The 24,417-nt window shown below is 44.1% G+C and overlaps 1 protein-coding gene across 1 annotated transcript in view; it reads right to left on the reverse strand.

Annotated features, from left to right (window-relative positions):
- The window catches only part of LOC129815785 (arf-GAP with coiled-coil, ANK repeat and PH domain-containing protein 3-like), a 110,026-nt gene that overhangs the window by 82,514 nt on the left and 3,095 nt on the right, over positions 1-24,417 (reverse strand). Inside the window, exons 2-3 of the mRNA XM_055869905.1 lie at positions 15,274-15,393; positions 8,943-8,996 (exon numbers count right to left, since the gene is read on the reverse strand). Coding sequence (XP_055725880.1) covers positions 8,943-8,996; positions 15,274-15,393 — 174 coding nt within the window. The remainder of the gene's footprint in view (positions 1-8,942; positions 8,997-15,273; positions 15,394-24,417) is intronic.

Here is a 24,417-nt window from a genome sequence, read left to right on the forward strand (position 1 = left end):
CCTCTATTAAACTACTCTCTATTAAACTACCGTCTATTAAACTACCCTCTATTAAACTATCCTCTATTAAACTACCCTCTATTAAACTACCCTCTATTAAACTACCCTCTATTAAACTACCCTCTATTAAACTATATTAAACTACCCTCTATTAAACTATATTAAACTACCCTCTATTAAACTATCCTCTATTAAACTACCCTCTATTAAACTACCCTCTATTAAACTACCCTCTATTAAACTATATTAAATTACCCTCTATTAAACTACCCTCTATTAAACTACCCTCTATTAAACTATATTAAACTACCCTCTATTAAACTACCCTCTATTAAACTACCCCCTGTTAAACTACAGGGGGAACCGGTACCGAGTCAGTGTGCGGGGTACAGGGGGAACCGGTACCGAGTCAGTGTGCGGGGTACAGGGGGAACCGGTACCGAGTCAGTGTGCAGGGTACAGGGGGAACCGGTACCGAGTCAGTGTGCGGGGGTACAGCGGGTACAGGTTAGTCCAGGTAATCTGTACATGTAGTTGGGGGTGAAGCGTTCTACTTATCAGTACACTGGAAAACAACCAAAGCACTATGGAACTTCAATCTGATCAAATCACAGGTAGAAAATAAGACATTACATTTTTTTGTTAACCAAATTCGATACTCTCTCATTGACCTTCAAACAAAAACTCCTTGCTCTTGATGAGGTGGGAAGAAAACACCACCTGCTATAGTAGACTGAGGCTGTTTTCCTTCTCACTTCGCCTCTTCTTCTGTGGTGTCACTCACACATTTCAGTTCATTAATTACAGCTCCCGCTTTCATTTTTGTTGTTGTAAATGCTGGATCTCTACGGCAACACGCATGTTCACCTCACGTTTTGTCAAAATCGGGCCGGTGCTGTCTGAGATGTCACGTGTGACTAACGGACGGACGGACAGACAGAGACCGATCCACAGTCCCCTCCCCGATTTTAGGACCAGTCAGGACATGTACCTGTGAGCCTTTTTATATGACTCCTTAAAACTGCCCCTCCCTGTCACATAGAAGAATGAATATTCAGTTAGAGATACTCCATGTTCAGTTCTGATCTCAGACCAGGACTGGTGTTGAGGAGAGAGGGAGAGAGAGAGGGAGAGAGGGAGATGGAGAGAGTTGGAGAGAGAGGGAGGGAGGGAGGGATAGGGAGAGAGAGAGAGAGGGAGAGAGAGAGGGGGGGAGGGAGGGAGGAATAGGGAGAGAGAGAGAGAGGGAGATGGAGAGGGAGAAAGGGAGAAGGAGATGAGGAGGTAGAGAGAGGGAGAGACAGAGAGAGAGAGGGGGAGAGGGAGAGATGGGGAGGGAGAGAGGTAGAGGGAGATGGAGAGATGGAGAGAGAGAGGGAGGGATAGGGAGAGAGGGAGGGAGAGAGAGAGAAAGGGAGAAAGGGAGATGGAGAGAGAGGGGGAGGGATAGGGAGAGAGAGATGGGGAGAGAGAGGGAGAGAGGGAGAAAGGGAGAAGGATATGGAGAGAGAGGGAGAGAGAGGGAGAGACAGAGAGAGAGGGAGAGAGAGAGGGATAAAGAGAAGGAGAGGGAGATGGAGAGAGAGAGTGAGAGAGGGAGGGAGAGAGAGAGGGAGAGAGAGAGGGAGAGAGAGAGGGAGAGAGAGGGAGAGAGAGGGAGAAGGAAATGGAGAGGGAGAGAGAGGGAGATGGAGAGAGAGAGAGGGAGAGAGAGGGAGAGAGAGGGAGAGAGAGGGAGAGGGAGAGAGGGGGGGAGAGAGAGAGAGGGAGAGAGAGAGGGAGAAGGAAATGGAGAGGGAGAAAGGGAGAAGGAGATGGAGAGAGAGGAAATCCTCCCTCTCTCTCTCCATCTCCCTCTCCTTCTCTTTATCCCTCTCTCTCTCCCTCTCTCTCTGTCTCTCCCTCAGTGAGCATAGCCTTGCTATTGAGAAAGGCCGCCATAGGCAGACATGGCTCTCAAGAGAAGAAAGGCTATGTGCACACTGCCCACAAAATGAGGTGGAAACTGAGCTGCACTTCCTAACCTCCTGCCCAATGTATGACCATATTAGAGACACATATTTCCCTCAGATCACACAGATCCACAAAGAATTCGAAAACAAATCCAATTTTGATAAACTCCCATATCTACTGGGTGAAATTCCACAGTGTTCCATCACAGCAGCAAGATTTGTGACCTGTTGCCACAAGAAAAGGGCAACCAGTGAAGAACAAACACCATTGTAAATACAACCCATATTTATGCTTATTTATTTTAACTTCTGTGCTTTAACCATTTGTACATTGTTACAACACTGTATATATATAATATGACATTTGTAATGTCTTTATTGTTTTGAAACTTCTGTATTTGTAATGTTTACTGTTAATTTGTATTGTTTGTTTCACTTTTGTGTATTGTCTACCTCACTTGCTTTGGCAATGTTAACACATGTTTCCAATGCCAATAAAGCCCCTTGAATTGAATTGAATTGAGAGAGAGAATCATCCACTAATCTGTACCTATCAGCTGGTACGGTGTCCCTGAATGGCCAAAATACACCAAACCAGATGCTATTATTACGTCACTAAACACAGACCTTGACTTGTACAGTACACAGCCACTCCAAACTAGAAACAGCTGTTCAGAATATCTGGCAGCAGTAACATTTTTCTAATCGTTTTTTTTCATAACTGGCTGAAATTTGTTGAAAAAGTTATTTAGAGGTGAGATTACAAACTAGGTCAACATCAAAAACACCAAACACTAGTAACATGATTTTATTAGAAGGCCAAAATCCTGATCTGACCATAAAAACGTTGTGATGACAACAGATATGTGAGGAGAGGGAAGAATGAGAGAGGAAGAGAAGAATGAATGGTCCCTAAGAGCAGACTAGTTAAACGACAGGAAGGATTTAGGAGATTTAAGCTCAACCGTTAAAAAGAGGAATTTCCTGTCTTTCTTCCTGCTCTCTCGCTCTCGTACTCTCTTTATCTCCCTCTCTGACTTTCTCTCTCGTACTCTCTCTCTCTTTATCTCCCTCTCTGACTTTCTCTCTCGTACTCTCTCTCTTTATCTCCCTCTCTGACTTTCTCTCTCGGTACTCTCTCTCTTTATCTCCCTCTCTGTCTTTCTCTCTCTCTCTCGTAATCTCCCTCTCTGTCTTTCTCTCTCTCTCTCGTACTCTCTCTCTCTTTATCTCTCTCTCTGTCTTTCTCTCTCTCTCTCGTACTCTCTCTCTTTATCTCCCTCTCTGTCTTTCTCTCTGTCTCTCTCTCTCTCTCTCTCTCTCTCTCTCTTTATATCCCTCTCTGCCTTTCTCTCTCTCTCTCATACTATCTCTCTTTATCTCCCTCTCTGTCTTTCTCTCTCTCTCTCGTACTCTCTCTCTTTATATCCCTCTCTGTCTTTCTCTCTCTCTCTCGTACTATCTCTCTTTATCTCCCTCCCTCTCTGTCTTTCTCTCTCTCTCTCGTACTCTCTCTCTTTATATTCCTCTCTGTCTTTCTCTCTCTTTCTCGTACTCTCTCTCTTTATCTCCCTCTCTGTCTTTCTCTCCCTCTCTCTCTCTCTCTTTCTCTCTCTTTCTCTCTCTCTCTCTCTCTCTCTCTCTCTCTCTCTCTCTCTCTCTCTCTCTCTCTCGTACTCTCTCTCTTTATATCCCTCTCTGTCTTTCTCTCTCTCTCATACTATCTCTCTTTATCTCCCTCTCTGTCTTTCTCTCTCTCTCATACTATCTCTCTTTATCTCCCTCTCCGTCTTTCTCACTCTCTCTCGTACTCGCTCTCTTTATATCCCTCTCTGTCTTTCTCTCTCTCTCTCGTACTATCTCTCTTTATCTCCCTCCCTCTCTGTCTTTCTCTCTCTCTCGTACTCTCTCTCTTTATATTCCTCTCTGTCTTTCTCTCTCTTTCTCGTACTCTCTCTCTTTATCTCCCTCTCTGTCTTTCTTTCTCCCCCCTCTTAACTTTTACAACTAGTTCTCTACCAAAACTATGACCCCTGCTTAACAGGCTCAGAGACTCCATGGCACTCATCATGTCTATCACACATGGAAGCAGCACAGTGTGTGCGTGTGTGTGTGTGTTTGTGTGTGTGTGTGTGTGCGTGTGTGTGTTTGTGTGTGTACTCTCTGTCTCTCCTACACAGCTGTGTGCCCTGATTCTAAACATTCTCTCCAACTCTGGCTCAGAGCAGAACAATCTGGACTCAAGATGGAAGAACAGAGTGTGTGTGTGTGTGTCTTACCATGTGGTAACGGGAGGCTCTGTACGCTCATGCATATGCATGAGAGTGTGTGTGTGTGTGTGTGTGTGTGTGTGTGTGTGTGTGTGTGTGTGTGTGTGTGTGTGTGTGTGTGTGTGTGTGTGTGTGTGTGTGTGTGTGTGTGTGTGTGTAAGGGAGACCGAGTGAGTGTATATCGGTGTGTCTTACCATGTTGTCGTTGACAATCTCAAAGTGTGTGTGCTTGCATACAGTGCATTTGGAAAGTAATCAGACCCCTTGACTTTTTCCACATTTTATATATATATATATATACTGTATAAAAAATGAAAAATCACATTTACATAAGTATTCAGACCCTTTAGTCAGTACTTTGTTGAAGCACCTTTGGCAGTGATTACATCCTCAAGTCTTCTTGGGTATGACGCTACAAGCTTGGCACACCTCTATTTGGGGAGTTTCTCCCATTCTTCTCTGCAGATCCTCTCAAGCTCTGTCAGGTTGGATGGGGTTCGTTGCTGCACAGTTATTTTCAAGTCTCTCCAGAGATGTTCGATCTGCACCAGAAATACTCTAAATGGAGATGGGAAACTCCATTCGATTCATATTATTTTTATTCCTCTTTCATTTACAAATCTCATGCCGCGATTACGAGACGTGGCTGTAGGGGGATTTTTATTTAGCTGAGCCTGCTAGCTAGCTAAATTTCGTTAGCTAGCTAGCTAGCAATTGCTGTGAAGTCACTGAAATTACTTGAAATAACGATTGAGGTAGCTACAGTTGAAGTCAGAAGTTTACATACACCATAGCCAAATACATTTAAACTAAGTTTTTCCGCAATTCCTGACATACGTCACTGAATCTCTGGGACAGGGGTACATTCGGACCTCCACGTCACCCGTCTCCTCAAGCTTCTTTTTTGTGAAGAAAAAGGAGGGAGGTCTGCGTCCGTGCATTGATTATAGAGGTTTAAATTACATCACAGTGGGGTTTAGTTACCCGCTACCTCTCATCGCCACGGCGGTGGAATCATTTCACGGGGCGCGTTTCTTCACAAAACTGGACCTTAGGAGTGCGTATAACCTGGTGCGTATCCGGGGAGGAGATGAGTGGAAAACCGCGTTTAGTACCACATCTGGCCATTATGTGTACCTCGTCATGCCGTATGGGTTGAAGAATGCTCCAGCCGTTTTCCAACCTTCCGTAGACGAGATTCTCAGAGAGTGTGGTAGTGTATATCGATGATATACTGATCTATTCTGCCACACGCGCCGCGCACGTGTCTCTGGTGCGTAGGGTACTTGGGTGGAGCATGAGACTGCTGGACCTGTACGTCAAGGCTGAAAAATGTGTGTTCTCCAAACAAGCCGTTTCCTTCCTGGGTTATCGCATTTCCACCTCTGGGGTGGTGATGGAGTGTGACTGCGTTACAGCCGTGCGTAATTGGCCGACTCTGACCACGGTAAAGGAGGTGCAGCGGTTTTTAGGTTACTACCGGAGGTTTTGGGGTTTTGGTCAGGTGGCTGCTTCGATTACCTCGCTGCCAAAGGGGGGAGGGGGGGGGGGGGCGCTTGCGCTGGTCAGCGGAGGCGGACATAGCCTTCAGTCGCCTGAAGGAGCAGTTCACCAACGCTCCCGTGCTTGGCTCTTACGGACCCCTTTTTGGCGTTCATAGTGGAGGTGGACGCGTCCGAGGCTGGGGTGGGAGCCGTGCTATCACAGCGCTCGGGCACGCCACCGAAGCTACGCGCTTTCTTCTCGAGGAAGCTCGGTCCGGCGGAGCGGAACTATGACGTGGAGGACCGGGAGTTGTTAGCTGTAGTCAAGGCTCTGAAGGTGTGGAGACATTGGCTTGAGGGGGCCAAGCACCCTTTCCTCATCTGGTCTGACCATCGTAATCTCGAGTATAACCGGGCAGCGAGGAGATTGAATCCGCGTCAGGCCAGGTGAGCCATATTTTTTACCCGATTTCGTTTTACGATCTCCTATAGGCCAGGCTCCCTTAATACGAAGGCCGATGCGCTGTCCCGCCTATATGACACCGAGGAGCGGCCCATCCATCCGACTCCCATCCTTACAGCTTCATGTCTGGTAGCACCGGTGGTATGGGAGGTGGACGCGGAGATCGAGCGGGCGTTACGGTTGGAACCTGCACCTCCTCAGTGTCCAGCGGGTGTTCAGTACGTGCCGCGGGGTGTCCGTGATCGGTTGATTCGATGGGCCCATACACTACCCTCTTCGGGTCATCCTGGTATCGAGAGGACAGTGCGGAGTCTTAGGGGGAGGCACTGGTGGCCCACGTTGGTTAAGGACGTGAGGTTTTATGTCTCCTCCTGCTCGGTGTGCGCTCAGAGCAAGGCTCCTCGACACCTGCCTAGAGGGAAGTTACAGCCCCTCCCCGTTCCACAACGGCCGTGGTCGCATTTGTCGGTGGATTTTCTCACCGACCTTCCCCCGTCTCAGGGAAACACCACGATCCTGGTCGTTGTGGATCATTTTTCTAAGTCCTGCCGTCTCATCCCGTTGCCCGGTCTCCCTTCGGCCCTACAGACTGCAAAGGCTCTGTTTACCCACGTCTTCCGGCACTACGGGGTGCCTGAGGACATCGTTTCTAATCGGGGTCCCCAGTTCACGTCCAGAGTTTGGAGGGCGTTTATAGAACGGCTGGGGGTCTCGGTCAGCCTTACCTCGGGTTTTCACCCCGAGAGTAATGTGCAGGTGGAGAGAGTGAACAAGGATGTGGGTAGGTTTCTGCGGTCGTATTGCCGGGACCGGCCTGGTGAATGAGCGAGGTACATCCCATGGGCTGAGGTGGCTCAGAATTCCCTCCGCCACTCCTCTACTAACATGTCACCGTTCCAGTGCGTGTTGGGCTACCAGCCGGTCCTGGCTCCATGGCATCAGAGGCATCAGAGCCAGACCGAAGCTTCTGCGGTGGAGGAATGGGTGCAGCGCTCGAAGGACACCTGGAGAGCCGTCCAGGAATCATTAAAACAAGCTAGTGGACGGCAGAAGAGGGGTGCTGACCAGCACCGCAGTGCGGCCCCCGTGTTCGCACCGGGGGACCGGGTCTGGCTGCCGGAAGCTGGGGCCGCAGTGTGTGGGGCCATTTAAAGTCCTGAGGAGGATAAACGAGGTGTGTTATAGGTTACAGCTTCCTCCTTACTATCGTATTAACCCCTCGTTTCATGTGTCTCTCCTCAGGCCGGTTGTGGCTGGTCCTCTGCAGGAAGGTGAGGTGCCGGAGGTCCCTCCGCCCCATCTGGAGATCGAGGGGTCCCCGGTGTACACTGTACGTGCTATTCTGGTCTCTAGACGCCGGGTGAGGGGCCTACAGTACCTTGTGGACTGGGAGGGGTACGGTCCGGAGGAGAGGTGCTGGGTACCGGTGGGGGACATTCGGGCGGCGCTCGGCGGTCGTCGTCGCCGGTCTACTAGCCGCCACCGATCCCGTTTTCCTTTTCTATTTGTTTGGTCTTATTGGTTGCACCTGTCCCTTATTTTGTCTCTTGATTGATGTCTATTTAAGCCTGTTAGGCCCGCCTATGTTTGTGCCGGATTGTTTTCTGTTAATCAGGATGTGCGTGTTTGTGTTCCTGTCCGTTTGTGCCCTGTGTTGGGTCGGACTATTTTTCTGTCTGTTTATCGTCTATGGTTTTGGGCGTTCGTGTGGGAATCCCAATAAAGATTGTTTTCCCCCAGTATCCTCTGCTCTCTGCAAGTGACTCTGCACCCACCACTCCAGGCGATTGTGACAACCCCTGATGTGGTTTAAGCATTGTTGTGAACACAGAACGTCTAATTTGGTTGTTTTTCCACTAAAAAAAGAGTGAAAAAACTGGAGGAAAACCAGAAAAATTTGTGGGATCTCGCAAACCTGGAAAAACTAAACCAAAGAATATGGAATTTGGGTGAAAAACAGAATTAGGCAAAAGATTTTAATGTATTTTAAATTAACCAACCAAAATGTTTTGCTGTGTTTTAACTGAACTTTAGAGTGTGTCATCCTGCAGAACAACATTTCGGGGGAAGTTGAGGTCAGGTCCAAAATTGTCCAAACTTCTTCCATCTAAGAATGATTGAGGCCACTGTGTTCTTGGGGACCTTCAATGCTGCAAAAATATTTTGGCACCCTTCCCCAGATCTGTGACTCGACACAATCCAAAAATTTGTGCGACCTCATGGCTTGGTTTTTGCTCTGACATGCACCTTCAACTGTGGGACCTTTATATAGACAGGTGTGTGCCTTTCCAAATCATGTCCAATCAATCAATTGAATTTACCACAGGTGGACTCCAATCAAGTTGTAGAAACATCTCAAGGATGATCAATGGAAACAGGACGCACCTGAGCTCAATTTCAAGTCTCATAGCAAAGGGTCTGAATACTAATGTACATAAGGTATTTCAACAAAAAAGAAAAAGCTATTTGCACAAAAAAATCAGTTTTAGTTTTGTCATCATGAGGTATTGTGATGTCATCATGAGGTATTGTGATGTCATCATGAGGTATTGTGATGTCATCATGAGGTATTGTGATGTCATCATGAGGTATTGTGTGTAGATTGATTAGGAGAAAAAAGTATTTAATCGATTTTAGAATAAGGCTGTAACATAACAAAATGTGGAAAAGGGCAAGAGGTCTGAATACTTTCCAAATGCACTGTGTGTGTGTGTGTGTGTGTGTGTGTGTGTGTGTGTGTGTGTGTGTGTGTGTGTGTGTGTGTGTGTCTTACCATGTTGTAGTTGACGATCTCCTGCAGGCTCTCCCCACACTTCTCCAGACACTCCTAGAGACACAGGGAGACCTTCAGGTTACACACATGACTGTAGTCAGTTGATGTTCACTTACAGATCATCACTGAGATTCATTCTACTCCACCAGCTAGCAGGCTTGTACAGGAACAAGTTCAATTCAATGTATTGAAAAACATTTATGTGGGAAGCAGTAAAGAAGGTCTCAGATCTCTCTCATTAATCTCTCTTAATATCTTCATGTCTATATTTCACCAGCTAGGGGGGGAAGACGGTCTATGTCTGGACAATGCTGTTTATATTTCAACTGTTATTGTTGAAGTGGGGAAAGTTTAAGGAATGTAGAGACTAGAGGAATGTGATTAAGTATCTCTATTTCAGACGTCCTCTACTCTATTCTACTCTACCCCCACTCTACCTCTACTCTAACTCCACTCAACCTCCACTCTGACCAGAGAATCTTTAGGTGCCTTTTGGCAAACCCCAATGGGCTGTCATATGCCTTTTACTTCCGTCTGGCCACTCTACCATAAAGACCTGATTGGTGAAGTGCTGCAGAGATGGTTATCCTTATGGAAGGTTCTCCTATCTCCACAGAGGAACTCTCGAGCCTGATTGTTCAGTTTGCCCGGGCGGCCGGCTCTAGAAAGAGTCTTGGTGGTTCCACACTTATTCCATTTAAGAATAATGGAGGCCACTGTGTTCTTGGGGACCTTCAATGCAGAAGAAATGTTTTGATACCCTTCCACAAATCTGTGCCTCGAAACAATTCTGTCTCGGAGCTCTACAGACAATTCCTTCGACCTCATGGCTTGTTTTTTGCTCTGACGTGCACTGTCAACTGTGGGACCTTATATAGACAAGTATGTGTGCCTTTCCAAATCATGTCCAATCAATTGAATTTACCACAGGTGGACTCCAATCAAGTTGTAGAAACATCTCAAGGATGATCAATGGAAACAGGATGCACCTGAGCTCCATTTGGAGTCTCATAGCAAAGGGTCTGAATACTTACGTAAATAGGTCTTTCTGTTTTTTTATTAGTAATACTATTTCCAAAAACTTCTCACCTGTTTTCGCTTTGTTAATATGGGGTATTGTGTCTATATTGCAAAGGATTTTTTATTTATTTAACGCCTTTTAGAATAATGCAGTTCTAAAATGTGTGAAAAGGTCAAGGGGTCTGAATACTTTCCGAAGGCCCTGTATATGCTTAGTTTAATACACTGATAAACAAACTTAGAGATACCAAAAACAATTTAATCCAATTAATGTTGCTAAATATTATGTGGCTGTCCATGGCACTGTGTGTGTGTGTGTGTGTGTGTGTGTGTGTGTGTGTGTGTGTGTGTGTGTGTGTGTGTGTGTGTGTGTGTGTGTGTGTGTGTGTGTGTGTGTGTGTGTGTGTGTGTGTGTGTGTGTGTGTGTGTGTGTGTGTGTGTGTGTGTGTGTGTGTGTGTGTAGACTAGTTGAACGCCAATGCCGTCCTCCTCTCTTTCATGTTGGCAAAACGGTCTTTGGCTCGGGTACGCTTTTAGTTTTTGTTTTCATAAGCTACCTAGCTATAATGCTTGCTAGCCTAACCTCCTCGCGTGGGCAACAATGAACCAGCTAAGTTAGCTAGCTAGTTAACGTGAGCCTACTAGGCTACATCTTGAACTTAAATCATCTCAGGCCAGTGGCACAGCATATTCGTTCATGGTTAGATCAGAGTTGCCATCATAATCATTGGCCTGTACAGAGAATTAAGTCAAAACCACCAGTCCAAATCACTATCTCTATCCATGGATTAGCAAAGGGCTGATTTAGCTAGCTAGCTACTGCAGGACATCAACACAAGCAGACCAGAAACAGACACGTTTTTCTGACAATGACGACGTTTTGCTTAGGATGTGATTTGATTGGTGTGAAGCCAAATCCAAACTGGCCTCCCCTGGGAGGCGTTTTGCTGCACCAGGACAACCCACAGTTAAGCTCAGCTCAATACTGATTGGCCAATTACTATGACTTTTTTTTTTTTATCAAGGGAGGCCAAACGCTTGCTGGCATCAATCAATCAGATGCTACGGCGGCAACATGTCATCCGCTTTAATTCCAGACAGCATCAGATACATGGTCTACACATACTGAGACAGCATCAGATGCATGGTCTACACATACTGAGACAGCATCAGATACATGGGCTACACATACTGAGACAGCATCAGATACATGGGCTACACATAGTGAGACAGCATCAGATACATGGTCTACACATACTGAGACAGCATCAGATACATGGGCTACACATAGTGAGACAGCATCAGATACATGGTCTACACATACTGAGACAGCATCAGATACATGGGCTACACATACTGAGACAGCATCAGATACATGGTCTACACATACTGAGACAGCATCAGATACATGGTCTACACATACTGAGACAGCATCAGATACATGGGCTACACATACTGAGACAGCATCAGATACATGGGCTACACATACTGAGACAGAGAGGTGCTGTTTCCCTCGCTCCAATAATTTCTCCGGTGAGAATCAGCCACTAGCGAATTGACGAAAAAGTATATATTTTTAAAAGAGACCAATTTTCTTTATTTTAAATATTGGTCAAATATTTGGGGAAGTCTGGCTTCCCTTGGCATCCGTGAATACACGCCACTGTTGACTGTGTGTGTGGTATGGTGGAAGATAGAAAGAACATAGCCAAACCGACTCACAATAGTAATCAAACGTCTTGCTGCCATAGGTTATCTATCACAGGGGTTCCCAAACTTTTTCACTCGAGGGGTCTCCTTTCCAGCGTTGGGGAAGATCCTGCGCTCCTGCATGCCCCTATTTCTATAGGTACAAGCACTGTTCATGACAAACTGTTCACGACAAACTGTTCACGACAAACTGTTCACGACAACAAACTGTTCACGACAACAAGCTGTTCACGACAAACTGTTCACGACAAACTGTTCACGACAAACTGTTCACGACAAACTGTTCACGACAACAAACTGTTCACGACAAAAACTGTTCACGACAACAAACTGTTCATGACATCAAACTGTTCATAACAAACTGTTCACGACAAACTGTTCACGACAACAAACTGTTCACGACAAAAACTGTTCACGACAACAAACTGTTCATGACATCAAACTGTTCACGACAACAAACTGTTCACAACAACAAACTGTTCACGACAACAAACTGTTCACGACAACAAACTGTTCACGACAAAAACTGTTCACGACAACAAACTGTTCATGACATCAAACTGTTCACGACAACAAACTGTTCACAACAACAAACTGTTCACGACAACAAACTGTTCACGACAACAAACTGTTCACGACAACAAACTGTTCACGACAACAAGCTGTTCACGACAACAAACTGTTCACGACAAACTGTTCACGACAAACTGTTCACGACAACAAACTGTTCACGACAACAAGCTGTTCACGACAAACTGTTCACGACAAACTGTTCACGACAAACTGTTCACGACAAACTGTTCACGACAACAAACTGTTCACGACAAAAACTGTTCACGACAACAAACTGTTCATGACATCAAACTGTTCATAACAAACTGTTCACGACAAACTGTTCACGACAACAAACTGTTCACGACAAAAACTGTTCACGACAACAAACTGTTCATGACATCAAACTGTTCACGACAACAAACTGTTCACAACAACAAACTGTTCACGACAACAAACTGTTCACGACAACAAACTGTTCACGACAAAAACTGTTCACGACAACAAACTGTTCATGACATCAAACTGTTCACGACAACAAACTGTTCACAACAACAAACTGTTCACGACAACAAACTGTTCACGACAACAAACTGTTCACGACAACAAACTGTTCACGACAACAAACTGTTCACGACAACAAGCTGTTCACGACAACAAGCTGTTCACGACAACAAGCTGTTCACGACAACAAACTGTTCACGACAACAAACTGTTCACGACATCAAACTGTTCACGACAACAAACTGTTCACGACAACAAACTGTTCACGACAACAAACTGTTCACGACAACAAGCGGTTCACGACAACAAACGGTTCATGACAACAAACTGTTCACGACAACAAACTGTTCACGACAACAAACTGTTCACGACGACAAACTGTTCACGACGACAAACTGTTCACGACGACAAACTGTTCACGACGACAAACTGTTCACGATGACAAACTGTTCACGACGACAAACTGTTCACGACGACAAACTGTTCACGACGACAAACTGTTCACGACAACAAACTGTTCACGACAACAAACTGTTCACGACAACAAACTGTTCACGACAACAAACTGTTCACGACAACAAACTGTTCACGACAACAAACTGTTAATGACAACAAACTGTTCACGACAACAAACTGTTCATGACAACAAACTGTTCACACCCTTCTTGTTGGTGTAGAGAACATTTTACCTTTTGAAAGCAAATTTTAATTGCAATTCTATACATTTGTCTAATGTGTATTCGTGTGATATTTGAGCAACTCAAACATTACAACAAAATCTATGTGCAAATAAACCTAGCTAAAAAGCGTTAGCTGACATGGGCTAGTTGATCTGGAGATTTCTGACAAGTTATAAATATCTCTCCGAGGTCTGTAGTGACTAACATGACAAGAGGAACTGATGACGCACGAGCCAATTTAGAAATCGCACCTTGTGCATTCTACTATTAACAACTGGCAACAGTAAATAAAGACCCCGTGACCCCTTCTGCCGACCCCTTGCACCTCCCTAAGGGGTCGCGCCCCACAGTTTGGGAACCACTGATCGATCATACCATCTGTTGACATGTATATAAAAAAAAAATCTTCCCGGCGTGAAATCGTTCTGATTGTGTTGTGACGTCATGTTGTGATATTTGTGTAGTAGCAGTGTAATAGCAGTGTAGCAGCAGTGTAGCAGCAGTGTAGTAGCAGTGTAGTAGCAGTGTAATAGCAGTGTAATAGCAGTGTAGTAGCAGTGTAATAGCAGTGTAGTAGCAGTGTAGTAGCAGTGTAATAGCAGTGTAGTAGCAGTGTAGTAGCAGTGTAGTAGCAGTGTAGTAGCAGTGTAATAGCAGTGCAATAGCAGTGCAATCGCAGTGTAATAGCAGTGTATTAGCAGTGTACTAGCAGTGTACTAGCAGTGCAATAGCAGTGCAATCGCAGTGTAATAGCAGTGTAGTAGCAGTGTAGTAGCAGTGTAGTAGCAGTGTAGTAGCAGTGTAATAGCAGTGCAATAGCAGTGCAATCGCAGTGTAATAGCAGTGTATTAGCAGTGTAATAACAGTGTACTAGCAGTGTAGTAGCAGTGTACTAGCAGTGTAGTAGCAGTGTACTAGCAGTGTAATAGCAGTGTAATAGCAGTGTACTAGCAGTGTAATAGCAGTGTACTAGCAGTGTAGTAGCAGTGTACTAGCAGTGTAATAGCAGTGTAATAGCAGTGTACTAGCAGTGTAATAGCAGTGTACTAGCAGTGTAGTAGCAGTGCACTAGCAGCGTAATAGCAGTGTAATCGCAGTGTATTAGCAGTGTACTAGCAGTGTACTAGCACTGTAATAGCAGTGTAATAGCAGTGTAGTAGCAGTGTAATATCAGTGTATTAGCAGTGTAATAGCAGTGTACTAGCAGTGTAGTAGCAGTGTACTAACAGTGTAATAGCAGTGTAATAGCAGTGTACTAGCAGTGTACTAGCAGTGTACTAGCAGTGTAATAGCAGTGTAATATCAGTGTATTAGCAGTGTAATATCAGTGTACTAGCAGTGTAGTAGCAGTGTACTAGCAGTGTAATAGCAGTGTACTAGCAGTGTAGTAGTAGTGTACTAGCAGTGTAATAGCAGTGTAATAGCAGTGTACTAGCAGTGTAATAGCAGTGTAATAGCAGTGTAGCAGCAGTGTAATAGCAGTGTAATAGCAGTGTAATAGCAGTGTAATAGCAGTGTAGTAGCAGTGTAAAAGCAGTGTAGTAGCAGTGTAATAGCAGTGTAGTAGCAGTGTAATAGCAGTGTAGTAGCAGTGTACTAGCAGTGTAATAGCAGTGTACTAGCAGTGTAATAGCAGTGTAGTAGCAGTGTAATAGCAGTGTAATAGCAGTGTAATAACAGTGTAATAGCAGTGTAATAACAGTGTAATAGCAGTGTAGTAGCAGTGTACTAGCAGTGTAGCAGCAGTGTAATAGCAGTGTACTAGCAGTGTAATAGCAGTGTAGTAGCAGTGTAATAGCAGGGTAATAGCAGGGTAATAGAAGGGTAGTAGCAGGGTAATAGCAGTGTAATAGCAGTGTACTTACAGAGATCATTTCTTCCTTCTTGCACTGCTGAGACAGGTCTTTGATGCCGTTGACAAACAGCTTGTTGGCGCTTACGTACGCCCTGCCCGCCTCGATCATACCGCTACATAACTTCACCAACTAGGAGAAGGAGAGAGAGAGACATATATAGGCTTGGGTTATCCAGTTTGAGTAGGCCATTTAAAGTGTTGAGAGGGTATTCAGGTACAGTAGCTCAAACCCAGTGTAAATGTGCTGTGTTGTGTTGTAAATGTGTTGTGTTGTGTAGTAAATGTGTTGTAAATGTGTTGTGTTGTGTAGTAAATGTGTTGTAAATGTGTTGTGTTGTAAATGTGTTGTAAATGTGTTGTGTTGTAAATGTGTTGTAAATGTGTTGTAAATGTGTTGTAAATGTGTTGTGTTGTAAATGTGTTGTAAATGTGTTGTAAATGTGTTGTAAATGTGTTGTAAATGTGTTGTGTTGTGTAGTAAATGTGTTGTAAATGTGTTGTAAATGTGTTGTAAATGTGTTGTAAATGTGTTGTAAATGTGTTGTGTTGTAAATGTGTTGTGTAGTAAATGTGTTGTGTTGTTTAGTAAATGTGTTGTTTAGTAAATGTGTTGTGTTGTTTAGTAAATGTGTAGTAAATGTGTTGTGTAGTAAATGTGTTGTGTAGTAAATGTGTTGTGTTGTTTAGTAAATGTGTTGTTTAGTAAATGTGTTGTTTAGTAAATGTGTTGCGTTGTTTAGTAAATGTGTTGTTTAGTAAATGTGTTGTGTTGTTTAGTAAATGTGTAGTAAATGTGTTGTGTAGTAAATGTGTTGTGTAGTAAATGTGTTGTGTTGTTTAGTAAATGTGTTGTTTAGTAAATGTGTAGTAAATGTGTTGTGTAGTAAATGTGTTGTGTAGTAAATGTGTTGTGTTGTTTAGTAAATGTGTTGTTTAGTAAATGTGTTGTGTTGTTTAGTAAATGTGTAGTAAATGTGTTGTGTAGTAAATGTGTTGTGTAGTAAATGTGTTGTGTTGTTTAGTAAATGTGTTGTTTAGTAAATGTGTTGTTTAGTAAATGTGTTGTGTTGTTTAGTAAATGTGTAGTAAATGTGTTGTGTAGTAAATGTGTTGTAAATGTGTTGTGTTGTAAATGTGTTGTTTAGTAAATGTGTTGTTTAGTAAATGTGTAGTAAATGTGTTGTGTTGTAAATGTGTTGTGTTGTAAATGTGTTGTGTTGTAAATGTGTTGTGTAGTAAATGTGTTGTGTTGTAAATGTGTTGTTTAGTAAATGTGTTGTGTAGTAAATGTGTTGTGTAGTAAATGTGTTGTGTAGTAAATGTGTAGTAAATGTGTTGTGTAGTAAATGTGTTGTAAATGTGTTGTGTTGTAAATGTGTTGTTTAGTAAATGTGTTGTGTAGTAAATGTGTTGTTTAGTAAATGTGTAGTAAATGTGTTGTGTAGTAAATGTGTTGTAAATGTGTTGTGTTGTAAATGTGTTGTTTAGTAAATGTGTTGTGTAGTAAATGTGTTGTTTAGTAAATGTGTTGTGTAGTAAATGTGTTGTTTAGTAAATGTGTTGTGTAGTAAATGTGTTGTTTAGTAAATGTGTAGTAAATGTGTTGTGTAGTAAATGTGTTGTAAATGTGTTGTGTTGTAAATGTGTTGTTTAGTAAATGTGTTGTGTAGTAAATGTGTTGTGTAGTAAATGTGTTGTTTAGTAAATGTGTAGTAAATGTGTTGTGTAGTAAATGTGTTGTAAATGTGTTGTGTTGTAAATGTGTTGTTTAGTAAATGTGTTGTGTAGTAAATGTGTTGTGTAGTAAATGTGTTGTGTTGTGTTGTTTAGTAAATGTGTTGTGTAGTAAATGTGTTGTAAATGTGTTGTGTAGTAAATGTGTTGTGTAGTAAATGTGTTGTGTTGTGTTGTTTAGTAAATGTGTTGTGTAGTAAATGTGTTGTAAATGTGTTGTGTAGTAAATGGGTTGTGTAGTAAATGTGTAGTAAATGTGTTGTGTAGTAAATGTGTAGTAAATGTGTTGTTTAGTAAATGTGTAGTAAATGTGTTGTTTAGTAAATGTGTTGTGTTGTTTAGTAAATGTGTTGTGTAGTAAATGTGTTGTAAATGTGTTGTGTAGTAAATGGGTTGTGTAGTAAATGTGTTGTGTAGTAAATGTGTTGTGTAGTAAATGTGTTGTGTTGTGTTGTTTAGTAAATGTGTTGTAAATGTGTTGTTTAGTAAATGTGTTGTGTAGTAAATGTGTTGTGTTGTGTTGTTTAGTAAATGTGTTGTAAATGTGTTGTTTAGTAAATGTGTTGTGTAGTAAATGTGTTGTTTAGTAAATGTGTTGTGTAGTAAATGTGTTGTGTTGTGTTGTTTAGTAAATGTGTTGTAAATGTGTTGTTTAGTAAATGTGTTGTGTAGTAAATGTGTTGTTTAGTAAATGTGTTGTGTTGTAAATGTGTTGTGTTGTGTTGTTTAGTAAATGTGTTGTAAATGTGTTGTTTAGTAAATGTGTTGTAAATGTGTTGTGTTGTAAATGTGTTGTAAATGTGTTGTGTAGTAAATGTGTTGTAAATGTGTTGTGTAGTAAATGTGTAGTAAATGTGTTGTGTAGTAAATGTGTAGTAAATGTGTTGTTTAGTAAATGTGTAGTAAATGTGTTGTGTAGTAAATGTGTTGTTTAGTAAATGTGTTGTGTTGTGTTGTTTAGTAAATGTGTTGTGTAGTAAATGTGTTGTAAATGTGTTGTGTAGTAAATGTGTTGTGTTGTGTTGTTTAGTAAATGTGTTGTAAATCTGTTGTTTAGTAAATGTGTTGTGTAGTAAATGTGTTGTTTAGTAAATGTGTTGTGTAGTAAATGTGTTGTGTTGTGTTGTTTAGTAAATGTGTTGTAAATGTGTTGTTTAGTAAATGTGTTGTAAATGTGTTGTGTTGTAAATGTGTTGTAAATGTGTTGTGTAGTAAATGTGTTGTAAATGTGTTGTGTAGTAAATGTGTAGTAAATGTGTTGTGTAGTAAATGTGTAGTAAATGTGTTGTTTAGTAAATGTGTAGTAAATGTGTTGTGTAGTAAATGTGTTGTTTAGTAAATGTGTTGTGTTGTGTTGTTTAGTAAATGTGTTGTGTAGTAAATGTGTTGTAAATGTGTTGTGTTGTAAATGTGTTGTAAATGTGTTGTGTTGTAAATGTGTTGTGTAGTAAATGTGTTGTAAATGTGTTGTAAAAGTGTTGTTTAGTTATTGTGTTGTTTTGTAAATGTGTTGTGTACAAAGCTGTCATCAAGGCAAAGGGTGGCTACTTTGAAGAATCTCAAATCTCAAATATATATTGATTTGTTTAAAACTTTTTGGATTGCTACATGATTCCATGTGTTATTTCATAGTTTTGACGTCTTCACTATCATTTCTACAATGCAGAAAATAGTAAAAATATAAAAAAATAAAACATGTGAATGAGTAGGTCTGTCCAAACTTTTGACTGGTACTGTAGGTGGGTAAACTCTGATCACTGTTCGCGCTGAATAAATGAACGCTCCCTATACTTTCAATGCACTACCAGTGGCACATTTTAGTTTTTTGCCCCTAACACTAAACACCTGATTCAAATCCTCAAAGCTGTGTAGTGCTAGGGGAAAAAACCCGAAATGTGCACGCCAGGACCAGGATTGAGAACCAGTGCACTAGACCACTGGAGTTGACCATGGGAAGGAGCTCACCTCCTAAAACATGACTGAAAGGACCCCTGTTAATCAGAGCTAATCACACTGATGGTGACCCTTCTGTCTGACCCCAGAGGAAGGTCACACTCAAGAGATGGGGTTTAAGGTCAGAGGGTAAGGGTTCATGATCCCTGGAGCTGAAATAATGCAGGACGTGGCAGATGGGGACAATGACTGCTGCACATACTGGTGGTTTAGTTGGTAAGTTAGAGTCTAACTATGACCAACTGAATCGTGCTCTAACTAACCAACTAACTAACCAACTAAACCACCACTATGACCAACTGAACCATGCTCTAACTAACCAACTAACTAACCAACTAAACCACCAGTATGACCAACTGAACCATGCTCTAACTAACCAACTAACTAACTAACTAAACCACCAGTATGACCAACTGAACCATGCTCTAAGTAACCAACTAACTAACCAACTAAACCACCACTATGACCAACTGAACCGTACTCTAACTAACCAACTAACTAACCAACTAAACCACCAGTATGACCAACTGAACCATGCTCTAACTAACCAACTAACTAACTAACTAAACCACCAGTATGACCAACTGAACCATGCTCTAACTAACCAACTAACTAACCAACTAAATCACCAGTAGGACCAACTTAACCATGCTCTAACTAACCAACTAACTAACCAACTAAACCACCACTATGACCAACTTAACCATGCTCTAACTAACCAACTAACTAACCAACTAAACCACCAGTATGACCAACTTAACCATGCTCTAACTAACCAACTAACTAACTAACTAAACCACCAGTATGACCAACTGAACCATGCTCTAACTAACCAACTAACTAACCAACTAAATCACCAGTAGGACCAACTTAACCATGCTCTAACTAACCAACTAACTAACCAACTAAACCACCACTATGACCAACTTAACCATGCTCTAACTAACCAACTAACTAACTAACTAAACCACCAGTATGACCAACTGAACCATGCTCTAACTAACCAACTAACTAACCAACTAAACCACCAGTATGACCAACTGAACCATGCTCTAACTAACCAACTAACTAACCAACTAAACCACCACTATGACTTAATTAAAGCTACATCTGGGTATCTGGGAATCTGACTTAATTAAAATATAGTATCACATCAATCTTTAATCTGTGATTAGTCAAACAGACATGGTTTGGTGAATCATGTTAAAACAGGATGGTGGCAGGTAGTCTAGTGGTTAGAGTGTAGAGGTGGCAGGTAGTCTAGTGGTTAGAGTGTAGAGGTGGCAGGTCGCCTAGTGGTTAGAGTGTAGAGACGGCAGGTAGCCTAGTGGTTAGAGTGTAGAGGTGGCAGGGTAGCCTAGTGGTTAGAGTGTAGAGGTGGCAGGGTAGCCTAGTGGTTAGAGTGTAGAGGTGGCAGGTAGCCTAGTGGTTAGAGTGTAGAGGTGGCAGGTAGTCTAGTGGTTAGAGTGTAGAGGTGGCAGGTCGCCTAGTGGTTAGAGTGTAGAGACGGCAGGTAGCCTAGTGGTTAGAGTGTAGAGGTGGCAGGGTAGCCTAGTGGTTAGAGTGTAGAGGTGGCAGGGTAGCCTAGTGGTTAGAGTGTAGAGGTGGCAGGTAGCCTAGTGGTTAGAGCGTAGAGGTGGCAGGTAGTCTAGTGGTTAGAGTGTAGAGGTGGCAGGGTAGCCTAGTGGTTAGAGTGTAGAGGTGGCAGGGTAGCCTAGTGGTTAGAGTGTAGAGGTGGCAGGGTAGCCTAGTGGTTAGAGTGTAGAGGTGGCAGGTAGCCTAGTGGTTAAAGTGTAGAGCTGGCAGGGTAGCCTAGTGGTTAGAGCGTAGAGGTGGCAGGTAGTCTAGTGGTTAGAGCGTAGAGGTGGCAGGGTAGCCTAGTGGTTAGAGTGTAGAGGTGGCAGGTAGCCTAGTGGTTAGAGTGTAGAGGTGGCAGGTAGCCTAGTGGTTAGAGTGTAGAGGTGGCAGGTAGCCTAGTGGTTAGAGTGTAGAGGTGGCAGGTAGCCTAGTGGTTAGAGTGTAGAGGTGGCAGGTAGCCTAGTGGTTAGAGTGTAGAGGTGTAGAGGTGGCAGGTAGCCTAGCGGTTAGAGTGTAGAGGTGGCAGGTAGCCTAGTGGTTAGAGCGTAGAGGTGGCAGGGTAGCCTAGTCGTTAGAGTGTAGAGGTGGCAGGTAGCCTAGTGGTTAGAGTGTAGAGGTGGCAGGTAGTCTAGTGGTTAGAGTGTAGAGGTGGCAGGTAGCCTAGTGGTTAGAGTGTAGAGGTGGCAGGTAGCCTAGTGGTTAGAGTGTAGAGGTGGCAGGTAGCCTAGTGGTTAGAGTGTAGAGGTGGCATGTAGCCTAGTGGTTAGAGTGTAGAGGTGGTAGGTAGTCTAGTGGTTAGAGTGTAGAGGTGGCAGGTAGCCTAGTGGTTAGAGTGTAGAGGTGGCAGGTAGCCTAGTGGTTAGAGTGTAGAGGTGGCAGGTAGCCTAGTGGTTAGAGTGTAGAGGTGGCAGGTAGCCTAGTGGTTAGAGTGTAGAGGTGGCAGGTAGCCTAGTGGTTAGAGTGTAGAAGTGGCAGGTAGCCTAGTGGTTAGAGTGTAGAGGTGGCAGGTAGCCTAGTGGTTAGAGTGTAGAGGTGTAGAGGTGGCAGGTAGCCTAGCGGTTAGAGTGTAGAGGTGGCAGGTAGCCTAGTGGTTAGAGCGTAGAGGTGGCAGGGTAGCCTAGTCGTTAGAGTGTAGAGGTGGCAGGTAGCCTAGTGGTTAGAGTGTAGAGGTGGCAGGTAGTCTAGTGGTTAGAGTGTAGAGGTGGCAGGTAGCCTAGTGGTTAGAGTGTAGAGGTGGCAGGTAGCCTAGTGGTTAGAGTGTAGAGGTGGCAGGTAGCCTAGTGGTTAGAGTGTAGAGGTGGCAGGGTAGCCTAGTGGTTAGAGTGTAGAGGTGGCAGGTAGCCTAGCGATTAGAGTGTAGAGGTGGCAGGTAGCCTAGCGATTAGAGTGTAGAGGTGGCAGGTAGGCTAGTGGTTAGAGTGTAGAGTTGGTAGGTAGCCTAGTGGTTAGAGTGTAGAGGTGGCAGGTAGCCTAGTGGTTAGAGTGTAGAGGTGGCAGGTAGCCTAGTGGTTAGAGTGTAGAGGTGGTAGGTAGTCTAGTGGTTAGAGTGTAGAGGTGGCAGGTAGCCTAGTGGTTAGAGTGTAGAGGTGGCAGGTAGCCTAGTGGTTAGAGTGTAGAGGTGGCAGGTAGCCTAGTGGTTAGAGTGTAGAGGTGGCAGGTAGCCTAGTGGTTAGAGTGTAGAGGTGGCAGGTAGCCTAGTGGTTAGAGTGTAGAGGTGGCAGGTAGCCTAGTGGTTAGAGTTTAGAGGTGGCAGGTAGCCTAGTGGTTAGAGTGTAGAGGTGTAGAGGTGGCAGGTAGCCTAGCGGTTAGAGTGTAGAGGTGGCAGGTAGCCTAGTGGTTAGAGCGTAGAGGTGGCAGGGTAGCCTAGTCGTTAGAGTGTAGAGGTGGCAGGTAGCCTAGTGGTTAAAGTGTAGAGGTGGCAGGTAGCCTAGTGGTTAGAGCGTAGAGGTGGCAGGGTAGCCTAGTCGTTAGAGTGTAGAGGTGGCAGGTAGCCTAGTGGTTAGAGTGTAGAGGTGGCAGGTAGCCTAGTGGTTAGAGTGTAGAGGTGGCAGGGTAGCCTAGTGGTTAGAGTGTAGAGGTGGCAGGTAGCCTAGTGGTTAGAGTGTAGAGGTGGCAGGTAGCCTAGTGGTTAGAGCGTAGAGGTGGCAGGGTAGCCTAGTCGTTAGAGTGTAGAGGTGGCAGGTAGCCTAGTGGTTAAAGTGTAGAGGTGGCAGGTAGCCTAGTGGTTAGAGCGTAGAGGTGGCAGGGTAGCCTAGTGGTTAGAGTGTAGAGGTGGCAGGTAGCCTAGTGGTTAGAGTGTAGAGGTGGCAGGTAGCCTAGTGGTTAGAGTGTAGAGGTGGCAGGTAGCCTAGCGATTAGAGTGTAGAGGTGGCAGGTAGCCTAGTGGTTAGAGTGTAGAGGTGGCAGGTAGCCTAGTGGTTAGAGTGTAGAGGTGGCAGGTAGCCTAGTGGTTAGAGTGTAGAGGTGGTAGGTAGTCTAGTGGTTAGAGTGTAGAGGTGGCAGGTAGCCTAGTGGTTAGAGTGTAGAGGTGGCAGGTAGCCTAGTGGTTAGAGTGTAGAGGTGGCAGGTAGCCTAGTGGTTAGAGTGTAGAGGTGGCAGGTATTCTAGTGGTTAGAGTGTAGAGGTGGCAGGTAGCCTAGTGGTTAGAGTGTAGAGGTGGCAGGTAGCCTAGTGGTTAGAGTTTAGAGGTGGCAGGTAGCCTAGTGGTTAGAGTGTAGAGGTGTAGAGGTGGCAGGTAGCCTAGCGGTTAGAGTGTAGAGGTGGCAGGTAGCCTAGTGGTTAGAGCGTAGAGGTGGCAGGGTAGCCTAGTCGTTAGAGTGTAGAGGTGGTAGGTAGCCTAGTGGTTAAAGTGTAGAGGTGGCAGGTAGCCTAGTGGTTAGAGCGTAGAGGTGGCAGGGTAGCCTAGTCGTTAGAGTGTAGAGGTGGCAGGTAGCCTAGTGGTTAGAGTGTAGAGGTGGCAGGTAGCCTAGTGGTTAGAGTGTAGAGGTGGCAGGTAGCCTAGTGGTTAGAGCGTAGAGGTGGCAGGGTAGCCTAGTCGTTAGAGTGTAGAGGTGGCAGGTAGCCTAGTGGTTAGAGAGTAGAGGTGGCAGGTAGCCTAGTGGTTAGAGCGTAGAGGTGGCAGGGTAGCCTAGTGGTTAGAGTGTAGAGGTGGCAGGTAGCCTAGTGGTTAGAGTGTAGAGGTGGCAGGTAGCCTAGTGGTTAGAGTGTAGAGGTGGCAGGTAGCCTAGTGGTTAGAGTGTAGAGGTGGCAGGTAGTCTAGTGGTTAGAGCGTAGAGGTGGTAGGTAGCCTAGTGGTTAGAGTGTAGGGGTGGTAGGTAGCCTAGTGGTTAGAGTGTAGAGGTGGCAGGTAGCCTAGTGGTTAGAGTGTAGAGGTGGCAGGTAGTCTAGTGGTTAGAGTGTAGAGGTGGCAGGTAGCCTAGTGGTTAGAGTGTAGAGGCGGCAGGTAGCCTAGTGGTTAGAGTGTAGAGGGGGCAGGTAGTCTAGTGGTTAGAGTGTAGAGGTGGCAGGTAGCCTAGTGGTTAGAGTGTAGAGGTGTGTGTCGTTTCCTCTGATTGAGAGCCATATTAAGGTAGGTTGTTCTCACTGTTTGTTGGTGGGTGATTGTTCCTGTGTCTATGTAATCCACATGGAACTGTTTCGTTTGTTCGTTCGTTTTAGGTAGTCTGTTCCTGTTCGTGCGTTCTTCATCTATATGTAAGTTTGTTTGTTTCAGGTCTGTTGCCTTCGTTTATTGTTTTGTAGTTTGTTCTAGTGTTTTGTCAGTGTTTTCGTATTTCATTCAATAAATTAGTATGTATTCCTCACCTGCTGCGCCTTGGTCCGTTCATTCACCACAAGACGAACGTTACACTTGCCTAGTTAAATAAAGGTTAAATTAAACAGGGCTGCG

This window comes from Salvelinus fontinalis, chromosome 18 (assembly GCF_029448725.1).
Source record: "Salvelinus fontinalis isolate EN_2023a chromosome 18, ASM2944872v1, whole genome shotgun sequence".
Taxonomy (NCBI): Eukaryota; Metazoa; Chordata; class Actinopteri; order Salmoniformes; family Salmonidae; genus Salvelinus; species Salvelinus fontinalis.